Source organism: Epinephelus moara, chromosome 3, assembly GCF_006386435.1.
Source record: "Epinephelus moara isolate mb chromosome 3, YSFRI_EMoa_1.0, whole genome shotgun sequence".
In the NCBI taxonomy this organism is placed as follows: Eukaryota; Metazoa; Chordata; class Actinopteri; order Perciformes; family Serranidae; genus Epinephelus; species Epinephelus moara.
This window is the reverse complement of record NC_065508.1, coordinates 4,184,401-4,212,310: the sequence shown is the minus strand read 5'-3', so window position 1 is coordinate 4,212,310 and position 27,910 is coordinate 4,184,401. Positions and strand designations below refer to the sequence as shown.

Below are 27,910 nucleotides of genomic sequence, written 5' to 3'. Positions count from 1 at the left end.
AATACCTCCAACACTCGGCAACTCACAGCAAAGAAATCTAGATTATTAAATAGCACTACAGGCACGATTAAAATAGATGTAGTTTTGATTTTGAAGTGAACTGTCTCTGTAAAAGGTGCAAAACACCTCAGGGTCAAAAACCTGAAAACGCTGAGAGTTAAATATTACAATATTTAGAGTTCCAGATCCCAAACATACCAACCTCTCTACGTTTCACAACACTTCATTAAAATACACACTTTGTGATCGGATACTTGCTTTACTCTTTGTGTTTGATCACCTGAAAACCTTTGACATTTGCACATCAAGGGTGTGAGATGCAAGTAAAAGCATTTAAATATGCAACACTGTAGACTTGAGACTTGAACTTGAGTCGGACTCAAATCAGAGAAATGCTAATTTGAGACTTGACTTACTCGAGACTTGAAAGCAGGCAAGGAAGGGATAGACTTTGTACATGCTGCAGTGAGCCTGTGGAAATGTAGGCTATAAGGAGGAGTGCAACTGTTACAGTCATCCAGAAGGTGCATGTTTTCTGCTGGCAAGGACAAGTGTGATCAGCTGAAAGCAACCGAAACCACAAATTCTCGTACAGACGCAACAAAACACAGCAGGTTGTTTGTCAGTGCCTTCCGAAGCAACTCATATGACCAAAAAAGAAATGCATTTTGTCCCTGTGTCTGTCACATGAACTTACACAGTACCTGGATGAATAGATGAGTGGAAGTGTATTCATAATCATGTACACACACACACACACACACACACACACACACACACACACACTTATGTCAGATGCAAACAAGGACCTGAAAATGTCAAACATGATTGCAAAAGGACAAAACAAATCTGAGCAGATTTCCTGAACTAATTATGCAAAACATTATTATTTCTTTTTTCAAAAGGTTCAGTATGTTACTTTTCCTCCAGTAAGCACAGTCTGCATCCGTGAGCGAGCACCTGGCTTTGCATCGGCCAAAATAGTGACAAGCACTGACTGTGATTGACCATCATCCTGTTGATAGAAGGCTGGAAAATAAATGTCAGTCATAAGTATAAAGTTATTTTCTGCAATGTTCCTACATTTCATATGGACCACTGGCTCCATGATACAGGTTATGGTTAGCTCATTGGCCGCTCCAGCATTGGGAGTCGAGAGGGCAGTTTGTGATTAGACCCCTGGCGCTTGGGTGCTTGGTCTTGCTCTGGCTGAGTTTGAGTTGCTACAGGGCACAGAGTGAAGGTCCCCGCTGCTGCTCCTATAACAGAAACACAGCATGCGAGTGTTGTAGTGGGAGCCAGTCAATTGCTGACATTAGTGGACTCCGTTTCTTAGCTTAGTTCAGCAGCTGTGTCAATGATTTCGGCCTCAGATACCAATGCAAAAAGGCACCTTTTGTCACTGTATGACACGCCGCCAGGCGGTCTCAGTTTATACTGCCACTGGACGGCATCAGCATGAAATGCCGCCAGTAAAAATGCAATATAAGGAGCTGGAAAGTCACAAACAGGTGGGCAGGAAGGGAAGTGGATTGGTCCAGCAAACCACGGACTTTGACCTGGGAGTTCACTGTTTGCTTCCCACGTGAATGTTGATCCAAGGTTTCTTAGGTTTGTTTCTAAACCTAACCATGTGCTTTTGTTGCGCAAGGAAATAAACGTAAATATGCTGTGTTTTACCAATGAATGAGCAGAAGCTGTACATTTCCTGTGAAAATGGAAGTGTATTTTGAAAAGACGCAATGCGCGTTAAAAGCCTAAATGGACATGGCATCCCAGAATGTCAGCAGAAGCAGAAGGATACCTAGCGTGTTTTATTTAGATGCGAAAAGGACAGACAAAACGGTGAGATTTGACAAGTTGGGATGAGAACACGTTGTAATTTTAGGTACTCTTGCACACTGTTGGTACTGTAGCGAGGCTGAGGGAAGGCAAGACCCTCTGGAACACACATAACTTCACATTATTTAGATCTTCTCGGAAAATTCGGCTCATGTCCTTCACAGAGAAGTGAGTTTACAGGCTGTTAGAGGCAACTGAGAAAGTTAAGGAAACTCGGTTTTTAAGTTACGTTACAATCTCTTCACACATTGGCAATAAAATACATTAATACTGGTAAAAAGCTCCACATAGAACAGAGGTCTGCATTATTCCGTCCAGCCATGAACAGAAAGTAGCCTGGCAATGGATTCACACACATGGTCCAGTACAGACTTGCTGTATGACTCTGTGTGATATACTTTGCTTCACACAATGCACACATGAAGAAGGGCAGGGCCCAGACTGCTGGAGAAGGAGGGGTCGTCATGACAACACAACACTCTTAGGCAAGTCCCGCCTCTTTAAACTTCAAACCAGCAGCCAGCACATGTGTCTGTGGTTCTAAATCTGGCAGGAAGGCAGGGCTGTTACTCAGAGAGACAGAGGGCTGGAGCTACAAGAGTGTCCACAGCAGAGCCTTCAAAAAAAAAAAAAAGGAAAAAGAAAGAGGGAGACAGCCGGGTCACAGGAGTCCACCAAGCGTCCAGGAAACAGCTCACAGCTCAGGGACTCGGCCAAAAGAGGCGGGGAGCAGTTTGTTATTGGAAAAGCTGACAAGAGAGCAAGGCAGCAGGGAGGGGAGAGAAAGAGAGGTGGCTGTCTGACTTTGACTTTGGTCAGTAAAGGCCTCATGCAGCTTCTTAGCAGCAACTCAATCCCATTTTTATCTGCCTGACACACCTCGGCTCAAAGCAAAGCTCACCAGGAGCCCAGAACTGAGGGGAAGTAAAGAGAGGAATAAAGAGGAAACAGGAAGGAAAAGAGAGAACGCAGAGGAAGCATGGTAAGTTTAGTTTCACTGTCTTGTTTGGACTGCTTGTTGGTGTGACTGTTGTGGGCGGGGAGGTGGGCAGAGCTTTGAGTGCTGCTACTTCATTCCTTCAAAAAGTGGACCAAATCAAAGCTGCGGTTTCTCATTTTTCAGTTTGCTGTTTGCTTGTTTCTCTTGGCAGAATTTTTTTTTCGAGTTTTTTCCCCCAGTTTGTGCTCACTGGCCCGGGAAAAAAAAACATTATAACCACTTTACAAATGCAGAGCCCCCGAGACTGAAGCTGTTAAATTAATTTATTTGTTGTGAACCGAGAAGTTGGGAAGAAATGAAGCTCGGGAACTTTATTTTCTCTTTCTTTCAGAAATGAAATTGCAAGAAAAGTGATTTCCAAGGCTGCTTGCACTAAATCTCACCCCCTTTCTACTATCTTTGTGTATAGAGACAGGGAGGAGAGGGGTGGGTGGGCTCCCTGCCCTACTTCCCCATATCAGTCCCGGCAACACATTTGGTTTCAATTACTTTGTTCCTCTGGGGAACAAGCTGCTATAAATAAGTAACAAGAAGCTGAGTGTGGACGGACTGCAGCCTACTGTCGGGGGTTCGACTGTAGAGGAGGAGGAGGCGCATGCCTTAACACTGACTCTGGGTCTGCTGTGGGTGGGAGGGATGAGCGGCTGGCTCAGTTGTGGTGAAGGGGCGTGTGTGTTTTGGAGAGAGGAGGTCTTGTTCAGCTCGAGTCTCTGTGTAGTTCAGTGGGTAAAATTGATTCTTGTTTGTAAATCTATTGGGATAAGTTCAGTGTTTCAAGTTTGTTGGATTAGGTCTCAAGTGTATACCGGCCAATACTTTTTAAGACATAACTTAACTCGAATCTCAACGAGTTTATCCGCAGTCTCTTTCCTCAATATCGAAGTCAAAGTTCTCAACTCCTAACTTTTGTGACTTCCACCAGGTCATTACTGTCAGCATGCTTTGGCTTGTGCACCCACCTCCTGCTCTAATAGCTTACAAAAAACGTGATCTAGAGTTCAATTACTTCTTTTATAATTGCACTAGTGTGAGCTTGTTTATATCCAGACAGAAAGCCAATGGGTGGCGCCGTTTCCAGAAGACTTTTCAAACCCAAAATTGCTGCCTCAGGTTTCGCAAAGGTCTCATTATCCCAATTCTGTTGACGAGATTTTTTCTGCAGACCTCCGTGAGCGTGACGAGACAGAAAGCCTGGCTGCGCTTGATTACGTTAACTGAGATGTTACACATTTGCCCTTTTGCTGAGAACGGGCACGGACGTGAAAGTTACAAATCAGACTGTCAGACTTTCCTTTGTTGTTCTTTGTTGTTTGGGTGAAACACAAAGCTAATGCTAACTGGAGTAGAGTATTTGTGGTAATTAAAGTTAGAAATTAAAGAAATTAGCAGCAACTACGGTGTCTTACTGACAACCAGCAGCCGTTTTGAGTCTCGTTTTGACTCCATTTGTCTGAAACAGCCTCCACCACCACCAGCAAACTCCTGAGTCCACTCCCTCCCACTGTGACTCTGACATGTAACACAGCCCACCTGCTTCAGGACACGCAGCAGCTGTCGCTCCACACACAGTTATATTAGGAACCGAGTCAGAGCTCCAAATATCCGCTGACCTTCCAGCCCCCAGCCCCGGCTCTCTGTCTCCGTCTCTTTATGGTTCTTTTTACTGTCTGCCTTCATGTAGCTTCCAACTGTCCTCTGTTACCTCTTCCCAAAGACAGATAGAAACAGGCAGTCCAACCTGCACTCACTCAGAGAGAGTATAGACATATTTACAAGCACTGTTTTTGGCAACTGTTGAGATACACAGAAACATGAGCCCTACAGGAGGTGAAACCCTAAACTTTTCTACTGAAATAGTAAATCACATATCAGTGAAGTCTGTTGTCAGCTCTGTGTTCCAAATTTCGCCCAAAAGCAGATTGGTTAAAAATCATTTTCACCTTCCCCAAATCCAACATATGTTTGTTGCTGCAAAAAAATATGCTTATTAGCATACTTCACAGTAAACAAGACGAAGAAAATGCTTTTAAAAATAGAGAGTAAGGAGAAAATGAGAATAATTCCCAGATGAGATGCTGATTGAGTGCCGAAAACACTTAATAATTAAACCTCAGTCATCTGTACCACAGACTGAGTGCTGACGACAGTTTTAACTTGAGTTTTTCTACATTTTTAGCTGTGTGGTTCTAGAAGAGGTCATGTGGTGTGTTGGTCCACCATTTGTGTCTACTACTTCTCAACATCTATTGGATGGATTGCCAATTTTGTACAGACTTATGCTGACTCTTGTGATCACGTAACTTTTCCTCTGTTGCCACTATGAGCTGAACTTCTTTAGCCTTTAGTTTTTTTGCTTTATACTGTATGAAAAACAACTTCTTCAGTTTATTAAATCCCTGGAGATCTGAAGGCAGCAGGACAGATATGTTAATATATCTCCAGCCTCTGATCTGAGAGGAGGACGCCAGAGCCAGCCGTCCACTGTGACCTGTTGCCTTCAATAAATGACACCAGGCTGCTACAAAATAACCACACACACACACCCCTCTACACACACCAGACTGGTCGATTATAGCTAGGTATAATGTTTATTTCATGGGAGAGAAGTTGGATTTCCAAAGCTCATTAACCCTGTGCATCATAGCCCCTGTTTCCAATTTAAGAATAAAAAATCAGCGGTTAATGTTTTATTCTTGAAATGCATTATGCAAGTACTGCTGATGTAATGATGTAACACTTATAATAAGAAAAACTGTATAATTATGATGAAAGTAGTGTTGGTTTGTGTGCAATCATATAAATGGCTTCAAATACTGTAAGTTATTTTGTTTTATTTCTGTCGATATCATAACTGTTAAAAAAAAGGGTTGGGGGTAATAATAGGGTCCTTGGTTATCTTACTGTTAACAAGAGACAGATGAATTTACCTATTTTGGGACTGCCGGCTAAAAGTCGAATATTCAAACTCAAATTAGAGATTTATTTTCCCCAGAACTGCAGAGTCAGCACACTTCTAGTTCAGGCTGCTCTGTGGGGTAAAAATCATTACACTAAGTCGTACCGTCTGCTTCATGAAGACGTCTGTGACAGGTACAGCTGTCCAGAGGAAGTGGGGCTTCACGCTAACGTTATCTTCCGTCTTCTGCTTCACAGCAACTTAATACGATACAGTCTCTGGCTATTGTTTAATATCTAGTGACGGCACAAAATATCATTGCACATCTGCTGTTAGCATAGTTAGCACGCATTAGCTTAGAGGGCTAACTTGGCTTGTTTGCTATGTTGTGTGAAACCCACAAACACCCTAAATGTCCCGTTGAAACCTGAAATGAAAAGTAGATTTTATGTATTGAACAGCCAAATCCGACTGACAAAATATGCAGGCAGCAGCTATGACGACTGCAGGCATCATTTCAACTTTAATTTGTTGCTACTTCCATGTAAGTTTTTAACATTGGTTCATGTCAGAGAGTTGTCTGTGTCTTGGTAACCCTGCATTGTTTTCACCCACTGAGCTTCTCAGGAGACCATTTCAGTATTACTAAAGTCATCAGAGTCTCTCCTCTGAGAGCTGTGTGCTGTTTGAGTGTCTGGAGGATTGATCCTTTCCGACACATCTTTTGCAGCTACAGTTTGCCACATTAGAGCCACACTTCAAAGATGAGCCTTTTTTCCTCCTCTGATCAACATTTAGCATCTAACCAGCAGCGCTGCGATGAGGTTCTTGCTGCTTCACTGAACAGCAAGGAGGGAGACAGAGTTCATTATTAGCATTCCTAAAATGTTCTTCTTAATTTTTATTATTACAAAGGGCTGGGCAATATGGAGAAAATCAAATATCACACAATAGTTTCTAAATGACATCTAGTCTCATATGACACCATCGATACAATATCCATATATTGTTCAGCCCTATTATTACTATAAAACTGCTTGATTTTGAGATTTGTTAAATGCTGTGCAAAAACTATGGTACTTTTGAGAGAGCAAAGGAGTGTGAGACCAGGAAAAAGAGAGCAGAACGTTAACGGAATCAGTCTTTTTTTAGCATCCACAGTAGAACTACCAACAACGCAACCTCAGCAACATGTTGCTTACAGTCAAAACTGAGATGTTTTTAAAAGGAAACTTGAGCTAGCCTCTTTTCCACTTTGGAAACATATATAGGCTACCACACCAGGGGCTTAAACAATGTACGCACCAAAAACGTGTACGCCTTTTCCCACACATAAACTGGTATTTATAAAAGAATAATGTGCGGTGAGAATGTGCAAACCTCACGCATTCTTCAGACCAGGCCTACACACAGCTTCAGCTGATGTGAATAAGGAGCAGAGTAAATATAAGCTGAGACATGGATAACATTGTTTTAGTTTGTTGGCCAAATTCATTGATTGTGTTATTTTTGCAGGCTGCACAGCACTCAAGATCATTTGAAATTACTTAAGAGTGATAAACGCCATCATCATTTTAATTTACGTTCATCTCCCTTTGAAGCATTTTGAAAAGGCAGTTTCCACATGAACACTATGAGTGAATCATAGTTCATCCCTCTAATATTTAATAATAATGATGAGAGAGATTAAACCGCAATGATGGTTTGCAGAAAAGTGATGAATTAGTATTACGGATGCTACAAATATCCACAGCAGTGCGTAATGACAGCTGCTCTGGCACAGTTGGGGAACCTCAACGATGTGACACAGTGGGGGAAATTGCATTTTCTTTACTGTATCTCTCAGTGACAGGTCTAATGATTGATGGAGGGGCACAAGTATTGATATGCAAACAAAGGACGGGCGTCCATTTATGTCGAACTGTGGGTGTGGCAATTGAGGCTCATGCCTTTGCGCCCAGTGCCATGATGATCAAGATTATTAAACAGAATCACGCCAGGGCCACACCGGACGCGGAAGCGCTGCGAATAGCCTCAAAGCGCCGAGAAGTGAAGCCAGTTTCCTTTCGGCGCCCATGTTAACCGATTGTGTCATCCACACCGGCCGCGCAGCACCGCTCCGCCGCCAGCCCTGCAGCGATCATTTCGGCGTCTGGTCTATTTTCTGCGCGAGCCGCGAGCAAATATGTCAAGCCAGGCAGTTACCCATGATGGAAAAACAACAGCTGGGAGCAGAATCGCTTGTCGACTGGCGCGGAGAAATGCATGTCTGATGTGAACGGAGGTGGTCCGGCTCGCACGAGAATTTCGGTGCGCTTCGCAGGCAGTGTGGCCCTGGCATCAGGTGTATGCACAGCTTTATAAATCTGATGTTAAGACTGCATATGCATATTTCTTTCTTCCTGCGTACACAGAGTTTTATGCATCTGGCCCCAGCTGTGTTGCATAGTGTGGATGTGCCACATAGACAGAAGGCGCAGTAGAAGCTTGACTGTGCCAGTTCTTTGGGCAAAATTGACAAATTTGCTGCTTTTCAAAGACAACACAGTGGTTTGTCTTTGATGCACATCTGGCGCGGACTCACACAGAAATTGTTGTAAGACGTGAGTGTATGCTGCTTGTTTTCCACCCCTCACACTCACAGTAACCCCTCATTTAATTTCCACGTGTCCAGATGTGCAACAAAAATGTTTCAAATTCGACCAGAACACCAGATTCCTGTCTAAATGAGTACTGTAATTTATCAGTTAGTGCTACAGCTTTATAATAAATGTAAGTAGGTAGCCATGATGTTGTAAATGTCAGGCCTAAAAGGCTCAAACAGCGGTGGCCAAAAATGTGGAGCTGCTGTTGGTACACTTGCTTTTGTTCAGTCAGAAACCTGCTGGATAAAAGCGAAGATTTGTAATTCTCTGTTCATGACTCGTTTCTACAGAGTCCAGCAGGTAGATCTTTGTTCAGTGTTTGTACACAGTTTGTACCCCCACATGCTGCTGGTGTTCATACAGTATGCAGGCTGCTGGATGAGCACACTGGCTCCTTTTTTATTCTGCTTCATATCATATTCAAAAGTCATTATACTGGTAATGAAGCTGGTATTAACTGTAACACATGTAGAGTTGTTACTGCAATCTGTTGTGATGACTTCTGCTAGCTTCTGTAGAATTAGTCAGCTGTGTAAAGTGCATTTGCTCAGAGTTTCACTTGAGTATAGCTTTCACAGGATATTTGTAGATTAGAAACGACTAACTTTGATTTCAGTTTGTTTCTGCAAACACCGAGCCAAACCGCATGACACCTGTCTGCAGAGGCATTACAGTGCCTCTGACGATGAAACAGATCCAGTGTGACTGGATCAAGGACACTGTTCATCTTCAGAGCAGCTTTTAAGCAATATGGCTGCCCGTACGCAGCACTGTACAGCTGGCAACATGCCTCTAGGACTCATAGTTCAGCTTTCCGAGACCATAAAACCACCCAAGTCTGGAAAATTGTGAAGAATGACTCATCAGACCTTTTCATTTCTGTGCCACAGAGAATTACATAACATCTTTGCTTGTTGACATTGAACAAAAGCAGCATGGCAGAGTTGCCACAGATCGGCAGTGTCAAAGTGTCCTGAGGTGCTGATGCAACTTCTGATTGCAAATTGATTGTTAATGAGTTAGCCAAAACAACTTCCTAAGGTATTATGTTAAAGTGGATGTTCTGCAGGCGTATACCTCCGCTTAGTTAACGCAGCTTTAAAGGAGTTTGGACATTTTGGGAAATACTGTTGTTTACATTCTTGACGAGAAGATTAATACTACTCTCATGTCTGTACGGTATATGAAGCTACCATGTGTGCCAGACCTTGTCTTTACCCTGCAGACATAAGAGTGATCAGTCTTAATGCATTCCTGACCTTGAAAAACATCTGCAGAGCCTTTGGGACCCTTTTAACATCTGTGTGCTGTCCTCTCCTTCTTTACAAGTGCGATGGTACATTTATAACAGATTAGGGTGTGTGTCCACAAGGGCTGTACACTTCTGGTCGATTATTTGGTCGATGTGCTTCCGTCCGACCAAATTCTCATTGGTCGAATAATCACCGTGTTACTTTCATAAGGAGAAAAGAGCTACATCAACAGCTTTCCAGGATTAATCCATTATTTCCTGCGGTGGGGGGACAGGCTAAGTTACCTGTTGTTGACAGAAAGTTGAACTCGCCCACCCTCACGCTCAGTGTTGCGGTGACGCAGACCTCCTGTCAGTTTCTGTGCACTGACATCATTTTCCTCAGTGGAAACAAAGCTTGTATTTACTTGTATTTCACAGATAAGAAACAATAAATTGTGAAGACAGTAAAGCCTCCACTAAAATAGCATTTTAAGTCTTGTGTGTGATTTATCCTTCAGGGATTTATCCTGGCTTCATATGAGCAGAGTTATCTCCGCTCGTCGCTAGGCTAATGTATACAATGTAAAATGCCATAGGCTGGCGCTAATAACATTAGCATGTTGTATTTGTTTGGAAAACGTGTTTAGTATAAGACAGTTGTTTTGTCAGTGAACCTTGTGAGCTGTAATGGAGCCAAATTATGTGCCGTTACCTTTGTTACATGTTGCTGTTGTCCCTGGTTTTATATGAGAAGAGGACGCTAAGCTAATTTAAACAATGTAAAATGCCATAGACTTGTGCTAATAACGTTAGCATGTTGTGTTTGTGGAGAAATGTGTCCAGATAAAGACAAGTGTTTGTCTGTGAATGCTGCGAGTTATAGTGATTTGCGTACTTGTGTTTGACATTGTCTCCATTAAGCCATATTTAATGTGTGTTTTGAATCAACTATATAAATAAAGTTTGGTTTGAACTAAACTTTACAGCACTTAACACAGTCCTCCACCACTGACTAGTGTTTTGGAGGTGTAACTGCAGAGTGACACAGACACACCACCGCAGAAGTAAAAATAACGTGCAGATTTGTTGTTTTTTTCCACGACTAATCGATTAGTTGAAGATTATGTACCACTTCAGTCGACCAAGATTTTCTTTGGTTGACTACAGCCCTAGTGTCCACACAGCGTTTTTCTCCAGCAAAGCAGTAGTGGCAGGGTGTTGGGGAGCACTTCATCCCAGCTCTTCATAAAAATAAGTGTTCCCAGCACTTTGTTAAATGACGTGCCATGCGCTGGTTTTGTTTCTATGACAATACCTTGATGCTAACGTTAGCTAACCTAGCTTACAGTTAACAACAAGCTTACAAAGTGTAGCCTACAGTGATAAAAGCACAACACTCACGAGCAACACTCAGTGACCTGCTGGTCTGCTTTTCTGTCTTTGTTGTGACAGTAGCCTCGGTAAAGTAGCCGCAGTGATGTCACTGGCGCCTGTCTGAAAAGTTCAGAGATTATTAGCTAAAAGCACTCGGAGTGGCCGCACACAAAGAAGCCGGAGCCAATGGGTGCAGCACTTTTTCTCTTGGCGCTCTCTCCTCATTGGGAACAATTGGAAAAAGATGCTGGCACCCAGAAAAAAAAAGCTATTTGGACACAGACCCTTACGGCCAATTGTGACAGCTCGCATCTCATGCTGACAGGTGCATAGTCATGCACATGCTGGTTGAATATGGGATGCAAACAACTCAGATGTCTGCTCTTTAAACCATTGCTCTCGACCGACAAAGTCCACAGGAAACGCTGCAGATTACAGTTCTTTACTTTAGAGCCTTGCCTTTTTTGTTGTGCTTCATCACAGTGTTCCAGACTTTTTTCATGCCACTGAATACATCTGTATTTTTTGTCTGTTTTTAACTCTCACATATTCTTCATTTGAGGTGACTGGTTTAAATTTGAATCGTAATGGCATTCCATAACTCAACTGTGGGGATTTATTTTACAGATAAAGTTATCTTCCATGCAGTGTTTCTGTTATTTTCTCCACCCTCCCGCAGGCAGATGAATAGATAGAGCTGCAGGGGGGCGCCTGAAAGGAAAGATGAGAGGCAGATGAGTTGGAGAAGAGGAGGTGAAAAGAGGGAGAGAAGTGAGGCAGGAGAGGAGAGGAGAGAGGGATTTGCTGAGTGAGTGATAATTTGAGGATTAGACTTTGAAGCAGGAATCGAGTTGCGCCGAGCCAACCTCTTCCCACATCCGCTTGGCATGGCGCTGCAAAGTCATTTCCATGGAAATTATGACCCCACCCCCGTTGTTTGTGGCAATTTTGCTGCGGGGTAAACAGCACGTAAATCCTCGAAAGCAGAGTCGTTTATATAAAAAAACATCAGGCAGAGAGATGCCACAATTATTTCCATGACGTGTGTTTGCTCGGTTCTCTTTGTGTGTTTTTTACTCACTATTTAATGAGTGTCGTCTGTAAACGCGACTGGACTCCTGGGGATCATCCAATACAGTCGTCTAAGTATTTATTTTCTTTTAAAGTGTGATCCAGCCATCGGGCAGGTCAATTAAGAGGGAAAGTTCCTATTTACTGTGACGGACTGGCAGAGCCCGCTGTCTTTTCACATCATTACAGCCTCCTCAGACCTCTGCCAACCTGAGACACAAATATAATTAGCCTCCACCGGTCAATCAGTCTTTCTGGTTTTGAATGTACAGCATGCCTCTCAAAAACCAGACGAAAAGGTGTGAAACGATACTGAAAGTTGGAAAGTCTTTTTTTCTCTCACTTCAACTTTACCACAGTCACCCAGGTGTTTATGATTCGTATAAGGGGCTTCATCTGCTTTATTTCCACAGAAATAGCTTTTTTATTACCTCGCTGATTATGCACAGCATGAGTTCTCTGATTGCAAGTGCAAATTTGAAACATTAAAAAAATGTATTTAACAGAACAAAATCTCTCTGAGAGGCACCCATCAGCATCCCCATACTCATAATTGAGAGCCACAGTACAGTATGTTAAAACTAGGAAGATATAATGTCTGCACACAACATCTTGACTACCTTTTTTCACGCTCCCGACAAAACTGTTGTTCATGAGGCAAATAACACTAACTGAAAAGATCTGATTGGTTTGCTGACAGATGAATGTGTGTTTGATGGAAATGGGCTCGTTCTGTCCCTTTCAGTTTGCTAATTGATGGTGTTGCAAACAGTGTGAACATAAAGTCAGAGCCTGAGTCCAACTTTAAGCAGCTTGATTTATTTATCAGTCCATTTAATTCAGAATTCAGTTATTCAAAATTCTTTTGCTACACATGTCCTTTGTTCTGTATTAAAGATAAACATTGGAAGTGCAAAATGGTTAGCATTGTCGTCTCTCAGCAAGAGGGTGGGGGAGCCCTTCTGTGTGGAGTCTGCATGTTGTCCCCGTGTTAATGTGGGTTTTCTCCGGGTACTCCTGTTTCAAAGACATGCCGGCTAGGTTAATTGGTGACACTAAACTGGCCATAGGTGTGAATGTGAGCATGAATGGTTGTCTGTGTATATGTGTAACCCTGTGATAAGTGGTGACCTGTCCAGGGTGAACCTGCCTCTCAGCTGGGATAGGCTCCAGCCCCCCCGTGACCCCCACAGGATAAGCGGTTATGGAAAATAAATGAATGAATTGGAAGTAAAAAGTTTACTCTCGGTGCATAAACTCCAGCTACAATTGTAACACTGAGTGTGTTTACATGGACAGTTTAATTCCCTTTCATTCGGAATGAAAGTTCATTCCTATTAAAAGTGATCTTGTAAACACCTAATTCAGAATGAAAATGGCCAATGCGATTGAAAATTCATTCCGATGTAAGGGGCTGGAATATTCCATTTCTAACTCCGAATGAAAGAATTTCTCGCACTTGTATACACTCATTTCTCTTTAAGTTCATTACAGTCTTTCTGCGCATGCTCGCTTCCTTGCCCTTCTGGTGCGATGACGTATATAGCGCGTGCGACAAGATGGCAGCTTCTAAAAACAAGATGGTCCCGAGCGGAAACACTATTTTTAATTTGTACGTTCTACCTCCCTTCTCCTCCTCAACAGACGAAGCATTAGCAGAACAAGGTTGTTGTCGTACTGCTGCTTCAAGAATATAAGCAAAACAAGCCCAAAAAAGGCACTAAGAACGGCGTCGTCAAGCATCTTGTTATCCGGAATGAGGACTACAGTGTTTTCTTTCGGTAAAAGTAAACGCGTAACATCCGCCCCGCCCCCTATCCAATCAGAAACCTTCCCTGCCCCAAACCTTGCACGGACCCGAATAAATGCGATTAAAAGGCGATTAAACTGATCTCCCGTGTAAGCCCTCATTCGGAATGAATATTTCCCATGTAAACTACCTGGAAAAACTTTAATTCGGAATGATTTAATTCAGATTGATTTCATTCTGAATGAGAAGCCATCATGTAACGGCACCCATTTACAAAATACACAGTAAGCACAGTTTTGGTGATTTGCAGGATTAAATTCTTCTAAACAGGAAGTAAGACGGTCTACAAGTCTAAACAGAGAGCTGTATCAACAGTAGGAAACCTATTAAGGATCTACTTGTAAAAGTTTTAGATAAGCAACAAGATTAACCTTGGTAGACATTTAACAACAATCACAGTCTACACAAACCAGACTTTTATTGGTCTCTTTGTATTTATGTCATAAAAGTAGAGATAAATACATCTTTGTTATCATATTGTAATCCAGCTGCTTAAACACAATTAAATTAATTGAGATTTAACTACACAGATCTGCCATGAGAGGTGTCCAGAGACACATTTCAGTCAGACTAGAGTGATAATCTTGTCTGTTGTTGGTGCACGTCTTTATTTATTTAGACAACAGTTGAGATGCAACTTCCTGCATAATGATGTCAAACTTCAACAGGAAATATCTGAAAGCAGCATGTTGGCATTGTCTGTCTTGGGCTTTTTGGAAATCATTCACTGAGGTTACGGTAAATAGTTTCGGCATTTTGACTTTAATTTGCCGTTTACATGACTTTGCAGGTGATGACAGTCACATATTAGCATGAAGAAGGATTTCAAGTGTTAATTGGCAAGATGTCTGTCATTTTTTAGTACCAATTAGAAGAGGAGTGTTGTTTCAGTGGCTAGGCAGTTGCGTTTTTTCTGTTTCTGTCCAAAATCCAGAGCCCTTCTTCTCTCCAAAGCTGCAGTCTAAAGTTTTGCTGGTCCTGCTAGACGCACAAAGGCTTATTACTTTGTGTTTTGTCCCTGCAACCAACCTGAATGCACACGCTTAGTATCTCTGCTGCAGGTCAGCACAGAAACACTATTAGGAGACACGAACATGTACAAGATTTTGTACGAAATTATAACTTTGGAAGATATTTAGTTTGTTCTTCTTAGACAGCGAAAGCCTCGTACAAGCTTCAGCTTAACTTTTAAAAGCTTTTCTTTTTGAGGCCTGAAGACTGTGGATTTTTTATTTTTATACAACTTTAATAGCCCTGCCTGTTCATGACAGGGGCAGCCACCCGACCGCTTGAATGGTCCTGGAAAAAAAATTTGGAGGACACAAACATAATTGCTGCCTTATGTTCAGTGGCAGTTTTTCTTCCCCAACTAACGTGTACCTATCACCAGACAAGAACATCAATATTTGAAGTTTCTGCAAAACCCTCAGATTATGTCCAATGGCGGATTTCAACAAAATCAGTGCATGACAACAGTGTGCTTTAAGGTTAGGGAAATATCATCGTAATGGTTAATAAGAATGTGAATTGCAAGATTCTCGCCTCACATAAAGTGCGGAAAATTGCTAGGTGCAGGATTACCCAACATGGACCTAGATCTGAGGTATACTGGTGTTTTCCAGTATAAAAAGTGTGCAAAAACACTTGCAGACTGGGCTTCATGCCCTGCATGTTGTTCGGCAACAAAATCACTCCAGTCAAGGGAAAGATCCTGGTTTTAGTTGAATGGTGAAAGTGAACACACCCTTTCTTGTGTTTCCACTCTCTGCTGACATTTCCAGCATTTAACCCACACTGCGTTCAGCTTCAAGGTTATAGTCTCTTTGTTTCTCCGCTTTTCTATGAAACACACAGATATCTCTTTCTCTCCTCTACCTCTATCTCTATATCTCCCCCTTTGTCTCTTGGTTTCGCCTCCCATGTGCACTCGCTCTTTCCCCTCCCCTCCATTCTTTTTTTTTTTTTTTATATCCTGCACGTTCTTCCTCTCTCTGCGTTTATCTCTCTCTGTCTCTTCCACTTCTGTCTCTCATTTCTCTGTTTTTCCCTCTCTGTACACTTATCGGTCCTTTTTTTTTTTTTTTTTTCTTACCTCCGTCAAGTCCCTGAGAGAGTACAGCATGACCGATTGGCACTTACCATAAAAATTGTTGTTCTAAATAGTCCCAGACTCCCAAACAATGCAGCGCCGTGCATACTAATGAATGCTCAGTATGCATCAGAGAAGACGGACAACTGCAGCCGAGCACCTTTAATAATGATGATGCTATGGATGAGCGCAGTGTGCGGTAAATACCACAGATGTTTGCAGGAAATCATGTTTAAAGTCAAAACCGCCATCAGTCAGCTTGTAACTAGATGGTTGAGGAAAGAGGTTTTTTGCAAAATTGAATTACAAGTTATATGAAAAATCATGTCACGGAGACAAGGAGAATTAGATGTAACGGATGTTGGCCTATTTTGAGTTCTAGATAAAGATGTAGTGTCATGAGCTGCATCTCATCACTACTCCCTATAGCAGGTTATGCATGAAGAGAGGAAGCATTTTGTGATCTAACACTCTGTCAGCAGGACATCATTTGTCAGTGCTTTCAAAACCATTACAAAGCACTGTTTTATGATCTGACACTGCTGGTGGCGGACATTTTGTTGACCTCCTCTGCCTGCGGACTTTCTTGATTGTCGTGTCTACCTGCTTTAAACAAGAACTCCATCACAGAAATACTCAAGGGCTTAATTCTATTCATAATAACACCAAGCAAATAATAAGAACAATAGAATGGCGGCAGAAGCTTGAGCGGTCAGACAATCACACAGGTTGTTACTGAACTCGTGGAGACAAATACTAACGCTTTTTCCTCTCTTACTTACACCTGTCTGTAAATATCCATACAATTTAGAAAATCATCTAATGGCTCAAACTGTGATAATACAAAGAGTTAGCTTGGACTGTGTCGTACTACTTTCTCCTATTGCTTTAAAGCTGATTGTTTTGTAACAGTTGCGTATGGAAAAGGTCTGGAATTTGCCTGGATTCAGACCTTGGAGTCTGCCCACTGCACTGAGGTGATTGATTAGTCTGATGTGAAACAGCAGTTTCTTTGTTGAAATAAAAAATGATCCAGGGAATGCCGCCGGGGGACAAACGATAAAGTAATCAGCGCCACCTTATCAAGGATTTGTCAAGCTGTTTTCACTGTCAGGCAGTGCGCCTGAACCAAAGAGGAGTAGTAACAACAATGGTGGCCACCATAGATGAGATAGATGCTGCTGTTGAGGCTGATCTATATCGACATGTCTTTTTAATATCGCCCAGCATCGTGTTTGTTTTACTTAGCTTAGCTCCACTCTTAAAGCCCCGGTAAGTTATATTAGCATGCAACCCTGTCCTCTAAAAATAACATTTTATGTTACTAAACTCCTTTTATAATAATGTTGTCGTGGCTACATGATCGCTGCCTGAATTACGTGCAGAGACAATAGTGGGGTTTCCATCCACCTATTTTTATTCGCATTTTCAAAAATTTCGGGAAAAAAACTTAGATGGAAACGCCAGAAATTCGAAAAAAAGGCCGAAAATTTGCAAAGTTTTTACGCTTGGAGGGGGTGGATTTGTCAGCGTATTGATAAAAGGAAAATGCGACTTTTTGCTATGGAAACAGGTTTTGCGAATAAACGATGACGTACCGGCACACAGATCCTCAAATGTAGCCCCTGACATACGGAAATGTTTCAGCCAGAGTTCGTGAGTGAAATGCTGCTGGACAACTACGTCCCAAAAGTCCTTCACATGCCTACGTTCCCATACACACGGAGAACGACGCGGTGGTCTCCGTCCAGCTGTTTCCGACAGTACTCTTAACGTGAAACTTCTTCTTTGTCGTCTCTTCTTCAAGATGGTTAGGTACGCTGTGAGCGCTGACAAAATGCTAACCAGAGTTCTCCCAAGAGCCGACAGGTATATCAGGAATCTGTCCATGGTCAGTTGTTGAGTGTCAGTTGAGTGTGTTGTTGTTTACAGTGGGCATAAGACGCTCTCTTATGACGTCATCTCATGGCGCACTCTTCTTCTACGGGGGTGTTTTTATTTTGTTCATTTTTCAGGAATAGCGCCACCTACTGCTCTTCCTGTTGACTCCCAATAATCGCAAAACAATAACGAATGGAAACAGGCATAAATTCGCATTTTCTTTTGCGCATTTTCACAAAATTCGCTCAAAAATTTTGATACATTTGGATGGAAACCCCACTACTGTCTCTCGCAGGTAACAAAACACCACATTCATATACCATATAGGCTTTAGAAGGAGATGGTTGGGGAGGATAGTGTGGTACATAATGCAAAACCTTTACACCAGCTTCAGGTGTGCGTTCAGAGTCCTGTCTTAGGTTTAGGCAACAAAAGCAATTTGCGTAAGGGAAAAGAAAGATTGTGATTTTAATTATGTTAATAAAAAGGTAAAACAAAATAGAAAACCTAATTTCTTCAGCATGATGTTTTCCTTAAAATGTATTTGCTGATTTAAATTACTTGTATATAAATGGAATTTCTAGAAGACAAGACCGTGGCATCACTGTGCACCAGCATGGATTTAAAATGCTGTTAGATTCGGGGGGAGACATTGGTCTCTCTGATTGGTTTGGGAAGATTAAATGCCCGTCCCTATGAATATCAGTGGATGCAATGTCAGACTAAAGATGGAGAGTAGTAGATTGAAAAATTGACAGTTCTGTCTGATACCAGGTAATGTTATGTTACCTGTGTATTCCAATGTGCACACTATGTCAACAGAGCTGTACAGCCCAGCTCTGTTCCTAAGTATTTGGCTTTTGCAGCTCAATTTCCTGGTTCAACTTTGACCTACAGCCCATTCCGTAGTTGTGCACACACACAGTGTAGTGTTTTCTGTGAAATGACTATTTATAACCAACACTTTGGGAGCACTCACTCTCTATTTGACCTTTTCAGTCTTTTGATAGTCTGGCTGCTGCTTCTCTTTTGCCCTCTTGTAGGCAAAGTTGCTAAAGCTCTGCATTCTTGGTGAATACTGAAATACATGACCAAATAACAGCTAAAAGATTCTTTAAATTCATTAATATTAAGTGCCTTATCTCTCAAGCATGCTGAAAAAAAACGAGATTTCCCTTTTACGAAAGATTTGTCACGTTAAATGTCAGAGAGGCAAAAGGGTGTGGACATGAGAGACTGAAACACCTCCCATCCCTGTGTGAGAAAACAAGACAGGAAGTAGAACAGGTTGCACAATTTCAGTCTCTGGGTGTTGAGATAAATCCTCTCCCACTCAACTTTTTCAAAGCACATTTCCACTCCAGAGCTTCAAAGTAAGCAGACAAATCCTCGCTCTACCAATCCCATGTCAGAAGTTGCCATAACCTTCGACCTGGTTTCATCCAACAGTTAAAAATAAACTGAAACCTCAGATGATGGTCACCCAGGGAGGTAAAATCTCCAGACAACTCCAGTATCTCACCATCATCTTACGATATCTTTAGATCCTGGTGGACCCTTCTTACGCCTCCACTTCTTCTTTCAGACCCTTGAAGTCAAAGACTCAAACTGTGCACTTCTTTTATTCTCAGTACTTCATTTAATGTTTCACTCTTAAACTCTCATTTACTTTCCTGCACTCTTCAGCAAAGCACCGTATTTCCTATATTATGTGCAGACTTCCTCCTCCATTTGTTTCAGTGCAGCATCGCAGGGTCATCGAGTCCTTTATTTGTGTCCACTTGTGCTGAAAACCAAAGGACTTATATCACTCTGAGGCACTTTGGATAAAAGTGCTCTTCAAAAAGAGCACTCTTGAAAAATAAATGAAATGGGCTTTCATGCAGCAGTCACAGGGAAATTTGATATTGGTTTATACTTTGCTAGTGTCACCTCAGAGTCTTTCTTTAGTTTATGAATTGAGGACTGTTGGTCTGCAATTATGTGGTCTTACTTTGTTGCCAGGGTGACTGATGGCAGACAGCTGGGAAAGAAACCATTTTAGATCCTATCAATGGGATACAATGCTACATGGTCCAACAGTGTCCTGTGGCTGTCATCTGTGCATTTTTCTGGACATGAAGTTAGGCTGGTTCTGGAATCATTAGTTCTATGTAGAGACAATTACAGTGTGTCAGATTGAAGGACTGCAAAGCAACTTTTGACACTTCCCAGGTCAGGCTCTTACATCGCATTATCTTCTGTTTTCTTTCTACATTTGCAGGATGTATGATGGTAGTTGGTGCCACTCAACTGTCCAATGCAGGTTGTGAGTAGTGGGTAATTTACAGAGGCGCAGTATTGAGGTATTTTTAGATAACACTTGATTGCAGGCAGGGCTGTTTGCCACCTATGTCGACAATAGTTGAAATTTTCAAAAGCTAATTTTATTTCTAACTGGATTCCCTGAACTACACACCTTTTCATCAGCAGTGAACAAACATTAATTCAGAAAACGATCTTTGAGAAACATTAGATTTTAAGTTTGATCATCCAGTCTGGACCAATGACTGTATATAAAGACAGGCAATACATCTCCATTTCCTCCCACTGTACAAAAATGAACCCAAAATACCCTGGATATAGCTGCTGCCATCTTGGGCTGGTGACGTCATTTGGAGCCAGAACCATCGCTGTGGTGATCTCTGTGGTACTGAGTCCCAATGTTTGACCAATTTCAAGCAGTGCAATTGTTTGTGAGCACACTGATGGGCACACAAAGCTGTCAATCATGATGTCAAACCTGCTGTTTATTATGTCAGTTAAGTAGTTAGTAGTGATGTGTTGCTCGCAAATGAGCCGGCTCTAAGAGACGATTCTTTGTAGCGAACGAGAGACGAATCTTCAGCACTGCTGAGAATCCATGCAGGCTGGGGCGGGACTTTATTTTCATGGGCACACTAGAGGTGTTTCTCAATGTAAAGGAAGGATCCTCAAACGGCCGAATTTGAAGGATGCTACGTCATCGACCCCCGCCGAAGGACTGTTCCAGTATCAAGGATCCTTCCGAGTTTCACGAAGGACTGAGTCCTTCTTTCAGAGAAATTGGAAGGATGCATGTGTGGATCCTCCTCGGGTACAAAATCCCCACAATGCTTTGCACAGTACACAATTTGCTGGAAGTGAGGGCGGGGCCTCTTCAATGAAACCTGCACCAGTGGAGCTCAGCAGGATTTAGATTAATATGTCATTTTCATTATCCAAGCGTGAAAAAAATATTGACAGAAACCTCATAATTTACACTTTCTAATGTGTCCACTGCCGAAGTTTTAAAGTTTTAAATGAATCATTCACAGTAGAGATGGAGCGCTATGTATCCCCCTCCCCTCCTCCCCCCGGTATTTACATGATAACCACATGATAACTGCTCTCATTCTGTCTGTTTCAATAGGTGTATTTTTCGGGGGAATCGCGGTGAGAACGGACACAGTAAAGACATTTGAATATTCTGCAGGTCAAAGCATCATTCTTTTGTTTTGAGGTGAACATATTACAGACTCGGCGGTATAATGTACAATCGGCGCGGTCAGCTGTTTCAGAGCAGCGCAGCTCATCAGATCAAATCTGTTCATATTATTGTAGCAGAGTGTGTGGTGACACGCACAGGAAATATGGATCACTTTGAAATGACAGTGATTCTGTGTGTGAGTTTGTGTTCATTCTGTTGATGATCATTTAGAACTTTTTTCAGCTGTTGTCTTTACTTCATTACTCCACTTACTCTTAAATATGATCCAGAAATATATTCTCCCTAAAAGTCTTGTGATTCTGACAATACTGGTACATGTGTTTAAAACTGTCCAACAACATTAGAGAGTGCCAAAATGATCACAGTAACTGAAACCTCTTCAGTCTGCTGAGAGTTAATGATGATCACGTGGGGACACTTGCTAGTCTGTTCCAGTGTGTGTTCACTGAATGCTTGGGAGGACTCTTGCCTTGCCTCTGCAGGATCCTTCCTCCCAAGGAAGGATCCTTGACTTTGAGAAACAGCCCATGTGGCACATGCGAGGACAGACTAGGATCATACCATTATGTGAAAGAAGGAAGGGGGGAAGACGCTACAAAGACAGCGAGTGGAATGGTACAGGCCAGGTACACACAGAGCAACGGAGAGACAGGGGAGCCGGAGTTAAATGCAAGTGCGTTGGGGAAAAGTGAAGAAATGAGCGAAAACCGAAAAAGAAGCAGCATCAGATTTATTTGCTGCGGTTGCTGTGTTCAGTTGTTCATTTAAAGGTTTGACTAAAATGTAAAACAACAGTAACTACAACTAGTAACTAAAAAAATGCATAAAAATAAGGCTTTTATGAAAACACTGCGAGTGATACTAAATGAAGAGCCGTTTCAGAGCCATGTCAGCCGGCTCTTCTAAGGGAGTCGAGCTAAAAGAGCTCAATCTTTGAAAAGAGCCTGGCCCCCCATCACTAGTAGTTAGAGCCAAAATCATCAGAAAAACAAACACAACTACCATCTTTGGGAAAGAATTTATTTCACAAGTTTGATCTTTTAGTTTGGCCCATGTCCCATCTGCAACAAGCTGTGGTGGGGTTTATGACCTATACTGCAGCCAGTCCCCTGGAGGCCAATCAATATGTTTTGGCTTCACTTTTGGGGAGCTGTCTTGTTGTCCATCTTCATTATACAGTCTATGGGTATAGGCCAGTAATGTGCTGACGATCTTCGTTAGCTAAATATGCTCTATTGATTGTGTCATTTTGCAAACTCTTTCCTCTATATTAATCGACAACTGGCTTTTTTTGGGCTATCTGATAAAATTAGAGCAGGTGGGTCGGAGCAACCTGCAGTGTTTGCTGTCTTGGCCAGCAGACGCAGCTGCACAGTTGTACCCTGTCGGCACCCACCAATTAAAAAAGTAGAAACCCACCTGTCTGTGGCAGCAGACACATTTGTAACAGCTCACTATCTGAAATACCTGTTACACTGATCACTGGTTTGTCAAACTTCTTGTTGGGAGGCGGGTCTGAGACAGAAAAGAAAAATATGGTGATGCTCATACAACTATAAAAGAAACAGCTGTGAGACCATCTCCGAAGACACTTGTTCCCTTTTGCCTGCCTGAACCTAGAGAAGCAAATTCATTATATGCCCAGAACAACAGAATGCTGACACTACCTTGCCTTATTTTTTTTTCTTCTCTGTGTCAATCAGCTCTTGTGTTTTCAACTTTATTTCGAAAAATGCACCGTATAAAATAATTAGTTTTCAAACTACATGCCACAGGACCCGGAACAGCTGTAAAGCCTGCTTTAGTTGACATTTAGTGATGTAAATTCCCCCAAATTTGGAATTCATCAAATTACCAAACAAATAGATAAACAGTACACCTGAGATTTTGGGGTCCCTGGGGGTCGGCCCTCTGGGAGAGTTGCCCACATTATGCAGTGGGTAGTGAAGAATGAAACAGCAGTTAACTGAGCAGACATCTCAAAGGAGAGATCATCATCTTTTTAATGGGTGAAGCCTGAATGCTTTTAAATAATGATGACTAAAATTGGATGGACAAAATGTCCAAAAAGAAAGTACTTTTAGCATTTCTGTCATAAAAACACATCTAACAATGATGATAAAAAAAATCCTCATTTGTGAATAGTTCTTCACGGAGGGATTATGGATATACAGAACCCTGATTTAATGCCAGAAAGATTGTTTTGGATGGTAGAGAGCCCTGCTGAGCACAAAAGAAATGTAGAAGCCCAGAGCAAACACCACAGACGCGCTTCCAAGGATCGTGTCCAGGAAGCTGCTTTTGGCTGTGAGATTAATATTTATTTACTGTGGTTTTGGAAATCGAAGTTGTGTGCCATCTGGTTGAGCCACAGAAAATCCACAAGCTTCCTCTGAAAAATCCCCCACAGACTTGTCCAATAGGCAGAGAGATCCTGCTAACAGACAGGCAGTTGAGCCAGTAGTGGGGTGTCTGATATTTTCTGGATCACCATCAATCCCTGTGTAATACCAAGGAAACCCTGAGAAATGACTGCGACCAAGGCACTGAACCAACCACTTCTCCACTGGAGAGGAGTTTTTTCAGGGTGAAGAATATTTTTTCTAAAAAGAGCCCATAGTACAAAGTGGATGAATCTTTTTTTTTCCCAATTATCCAGCGAGACCAAGACGCAAATATGGCCACTCTCTAAATGACTGGGCACATCAAAGACACACACACACACACACACACACACACACAGAGCCCTCTCACTGCCTGTTTGTCCCAGATCGATCATATAAGTACCAGTAAAAGCAAGTGAGCAAACATTTCCTCCCTCTGAAGAAGCCGTTAGTTTTACTTTATTTCAGTGTGACATGGAAATAGCCTGAAGCGTAAAACTATGTGACATACCATGAACTTCATCCCAGGAAGCAACTTTTTTCCTCTTTTTATTGCTACTCCAAGCACTTTTTGTGAAAAAAAAAAAAAATCCAGTCTGCTTGTTGGTCAGCATTTCCAGGTCTTCTGCATCTGTGCTCTCAGCTTTGTCATTGCAGCTTAGGAATGAGTGTAGCAGAGTGTAGCAGCACTTTCTTACTGTAACAAATCACCAATAAAAGCTTTTAAACCAAAATCTTCACAACGGGACATTTTCCAGTGGGAATCTGATCCAAAATCAGGGAGACATTAACAGCATCATTAACTGAGATTACCGGTTTCTCTGACTTCAGTATGTAGCTACATATAGCAGTGTACTTGTAGCAAGGGAATAACTGTAATCACTGTTAGCAGTGATCCACAGCAGGACCGGCCCGGACAGCATCTCACGTTCTCACCGTCACATCAGTCCTTATTTCTTATTTGTGAAGCACAGGACTCTAGCCTGGAAATCCAGACTCAAATCTAGAAAGATTTTGAGTCTGGCCCTCACCGATACACCCTGCCTACCCAAGGGGTGGCACTAACTGAGGCATCTTAAATGTCGCTGCACACAAATGGATAGCATGATGGCCAATCAGAGCAAAAAACAAGATGTCGTATTCATTGCACTAAGCCCCATTTGTTTGCCGACCAGTGGGGCTAACTGATATATTATGCTTTTGCCGTATCCAGTCGGATTGCTCGGGGCGGGGCATCTGGATTTCCAGATTGACAGGACTCCTCTCCTTCTCTCAAAACAGCCCCTTGGTGGAATGGTGCTGTCCAGGATTTAGCCAAATTACAGATCCTGATATCTCATCTCTGGTTGTCCAGTTTATTTTCCAACCCCTGTACAATGGCTAGCAGGATTCTAGCTCAGCCAGTGTCTGTTTGTTCTTCATCTTTTCTCGATGTTAACTGATGTTTACATTTAAAAACCTCGACCTGGCTTCCTAGCAGCTAGCTGGTTAGAAGTCAGCAGAGGGAGAGTTTTCAGACTGGCGAGTTGATTGATGTGTGACCTGCAGCCACACACCACCACCGTCCACGCAAACCACAAAAAGCACCACCAACACTTGCACAATAGACGTAGAAGCCTAAATATAGCACAAATGTAGCGTAGCTAAGAGAGAGACAACTGGAAGAGTCCATGCCTTTGCAATGTTAAAATCAGGAAGAGATGAACAACAGCTGTAATTAGAGATTACATGTTCCCCTGGTGTTAGCACGGAGTACTGTACATGTAGCAGTGTGCTTGTAGGTAGGGAATGACAGAAACAGAGTACAGTGGCACATTTTATTGAAAAAAAAAAATCACCAATGAAAGTTTGTAAACCAATATCTTTACAATAGAACATGTTCCAGTATGAATCTGAACTGAAATCAACAAAATAACGAAGATGACATGTTTTCCTGATGTTAGCATGTAGCTACATGTAGCAGTGGATGTACTTGCCTGCCTAAAGCAGAGGACTGTAAAAAGACATCTGTAATGATCTGATGTCATCTTGTAGCCCAAGAAGACAACTACAGTAATTAAGTATTCAGAACAAGGATTACTTTTCCATATGTTTACCTAGTTATTTGAAACTTTGGCTATGTTTAATATAATATTAACATAAACATAAATGAAAACCATGACAGGTCTCCTTTAATATTTGTACTCAGCAAAAGAGTTTCCTCATCTGTTGTCCCTCCCTCAGGTTTCTTCCTTTTTTTTTGCCTGGTCATGTTTTATTATTATTATTATTAGTAGTAGTAGTAGTAGTCACAGTAGTAGTGGTAGTAGTATTGTTGTTATTATTATTTGAATTAAGGGTGTTATGATGGGGGTTCTTGTATTGTGTAAAGATTGTGAAGCTGTCTGAGACTTTTTAAAATTTTATTCAGGTTTATAGGAAGTAACATTGACTTGACTTGACATTATGGCATTTCTGCAGAGGCAGCTGCTGCACAGCAATCATTTAATGCAAGAACAAGCTTAGATTTTTCTCTCCACCATGTCCATATTTACTGATTGTTTGCCGTCTGAATTCGATTTTCCCATCAGCAAGCCATTAGTTCTCAGATGTCAGTGTTCATCAATTGAACACCTAGAGTAGTGCGGCTGCATTATCAGATTCATTAGGCCAGGCTTTAAGGGTAGACCATAAAACATAAATGCTGTACGGAGTAATTTCTCTTTTACCCTGGTATAGCTTTTTTTTTTAATAACAGAATACAACCCTTGTAATTCCACAGGCTGTAAAGTGAATGAAAGTACTTAATATTATGGCTTTCTTTTACTCAAGAGTTTCTTATTGCGATGGATTAGAAGTGCAGCATTAATTCAGCAGGCACGACTCGGACTTCATTCGTCCGCCGTCTTACTCTGACTCACTCTCAGCCTCTCCTGAGGACTCGATGAGGAACTGCAATGAGCTTCATCACCTTTTCTGCTTTTCTGGCCTCTAAAAAGTAGAAAATTATTCACTGAAATATTTCTGACTCACTCTGTGAACTACTGAATCCAGTCTTACGTGTTGTACGTTGAAGTGAAACATTTAGACCTGCTGAAAAATGAACATCTAAGTACTCCAGTTGTTCAGTGCTCATGAATTTCTCTACAATATTTCACTCTTCACGACGTCAAGTTCTGTAAAGTAAGATTTCGACTATGACGGTAAATCACCAATAAAACCAGTATTCTTTTAGAGACTAAAACTTAAATAGATAAATGACACAGTCTTTGATGAAAGAGTTTGATCACGTTTCGTTCCAAGAAATTTTGCGTGTGTGTGTGTGTGTGTTTTAAATGAGATTCTTATTTCACTTGAAGTGCCACCTCATCGTTCTTTATTGTATGTAAACACAAATAAGCTGTGAAAAGTTCTTACAGAAGTGCTCTTCAAATAAAGTTATTGTTATTATTCAGCACCATTACTTCCCCTGAGGCTGCTTTCACAGCCGAGCGTATGAGTGTTTATGGTTCATGACACAATTATGATTAAGATGTTAGCCTCTCGCAGCGAGGGAGGGAGATAAAGAGAAAGAGAGAGACAGAGACAGAGAAAGAGGGAGAGAAATAAAAAAGAGAGGGAATGTGTGAGAGAGAGAGAAAGAGAAAGCAAGGAATAGAGACAGGCAATTTAGCATCACTGTCTCTCTCTTGGGATAAAGGGGAGCGGCACAGCGCTGACCTGTCACTGTGCTGGGTCTGATCGAAGAGGACTCTTTACATGTCTTTCCCACACAAACCCAAAGACTTTTTTAAACTCATTTCAAAGTCTCCATCCCTTTTTTTACAAGCTACATTTCCATTAAGCTGTAAAATAGACCCAGCCAGTTTCCTGATTAATATTTACTGTCAGTGTAATCGTGCCTGTGGATCATTTTAATCATTTCTTAAATGAGGACAATCTTTTTATTTGGATTAACAACACAAAGCAGCTGCTTGTCGGCAGCTTTTTTGATAGATTGATTGCTTTGTGCTCATCACATGGTGCTGTGGTGGACTTAAACAAGGACCACATATCAAATCATTAGATAGGAGTTTCACTCTTTCACATAGAAATGTCCTACAACCAAGGACACGGGGTACTCTGCCTGAGCTGCCATGCTTTATCATTTTTTCTGTGAATCTTGCGATAGCTCCCAATTGACCTATGGCTAAGTCC

At 41.8% G+C, this 27,910-nt stretch overlaps 1 protein-coding gene across 2 annotated transcripts in view; it reads left to right on the top strand.

Annotated features, from left to right (window-relative positions):
- Positions 1-2,395: 2,395 nt before the first annotated feature.
- Positions 2,396-27,910, top strand: part of sgcd (sarcoglycan, delta (dystrophin-associated glycoprotein)) — a 226,197-nt gene continuing 200,682 nt past the window's right edge. For both annotated transcript variants that reach the window (XM_050040562.1, XM_050040563.1), the window contains exon 1: positions 2,396-2,824. In XM_050040562.1, the coding sequence (XP_049896519.1) occupies positions 2,822-2,824 (3 nt within the window). In that variant the 5' untranslated portion in view covers positions 2,396-2,821. The remainder of the gene's footprint in view (positions 2,825-27,910) is intronic.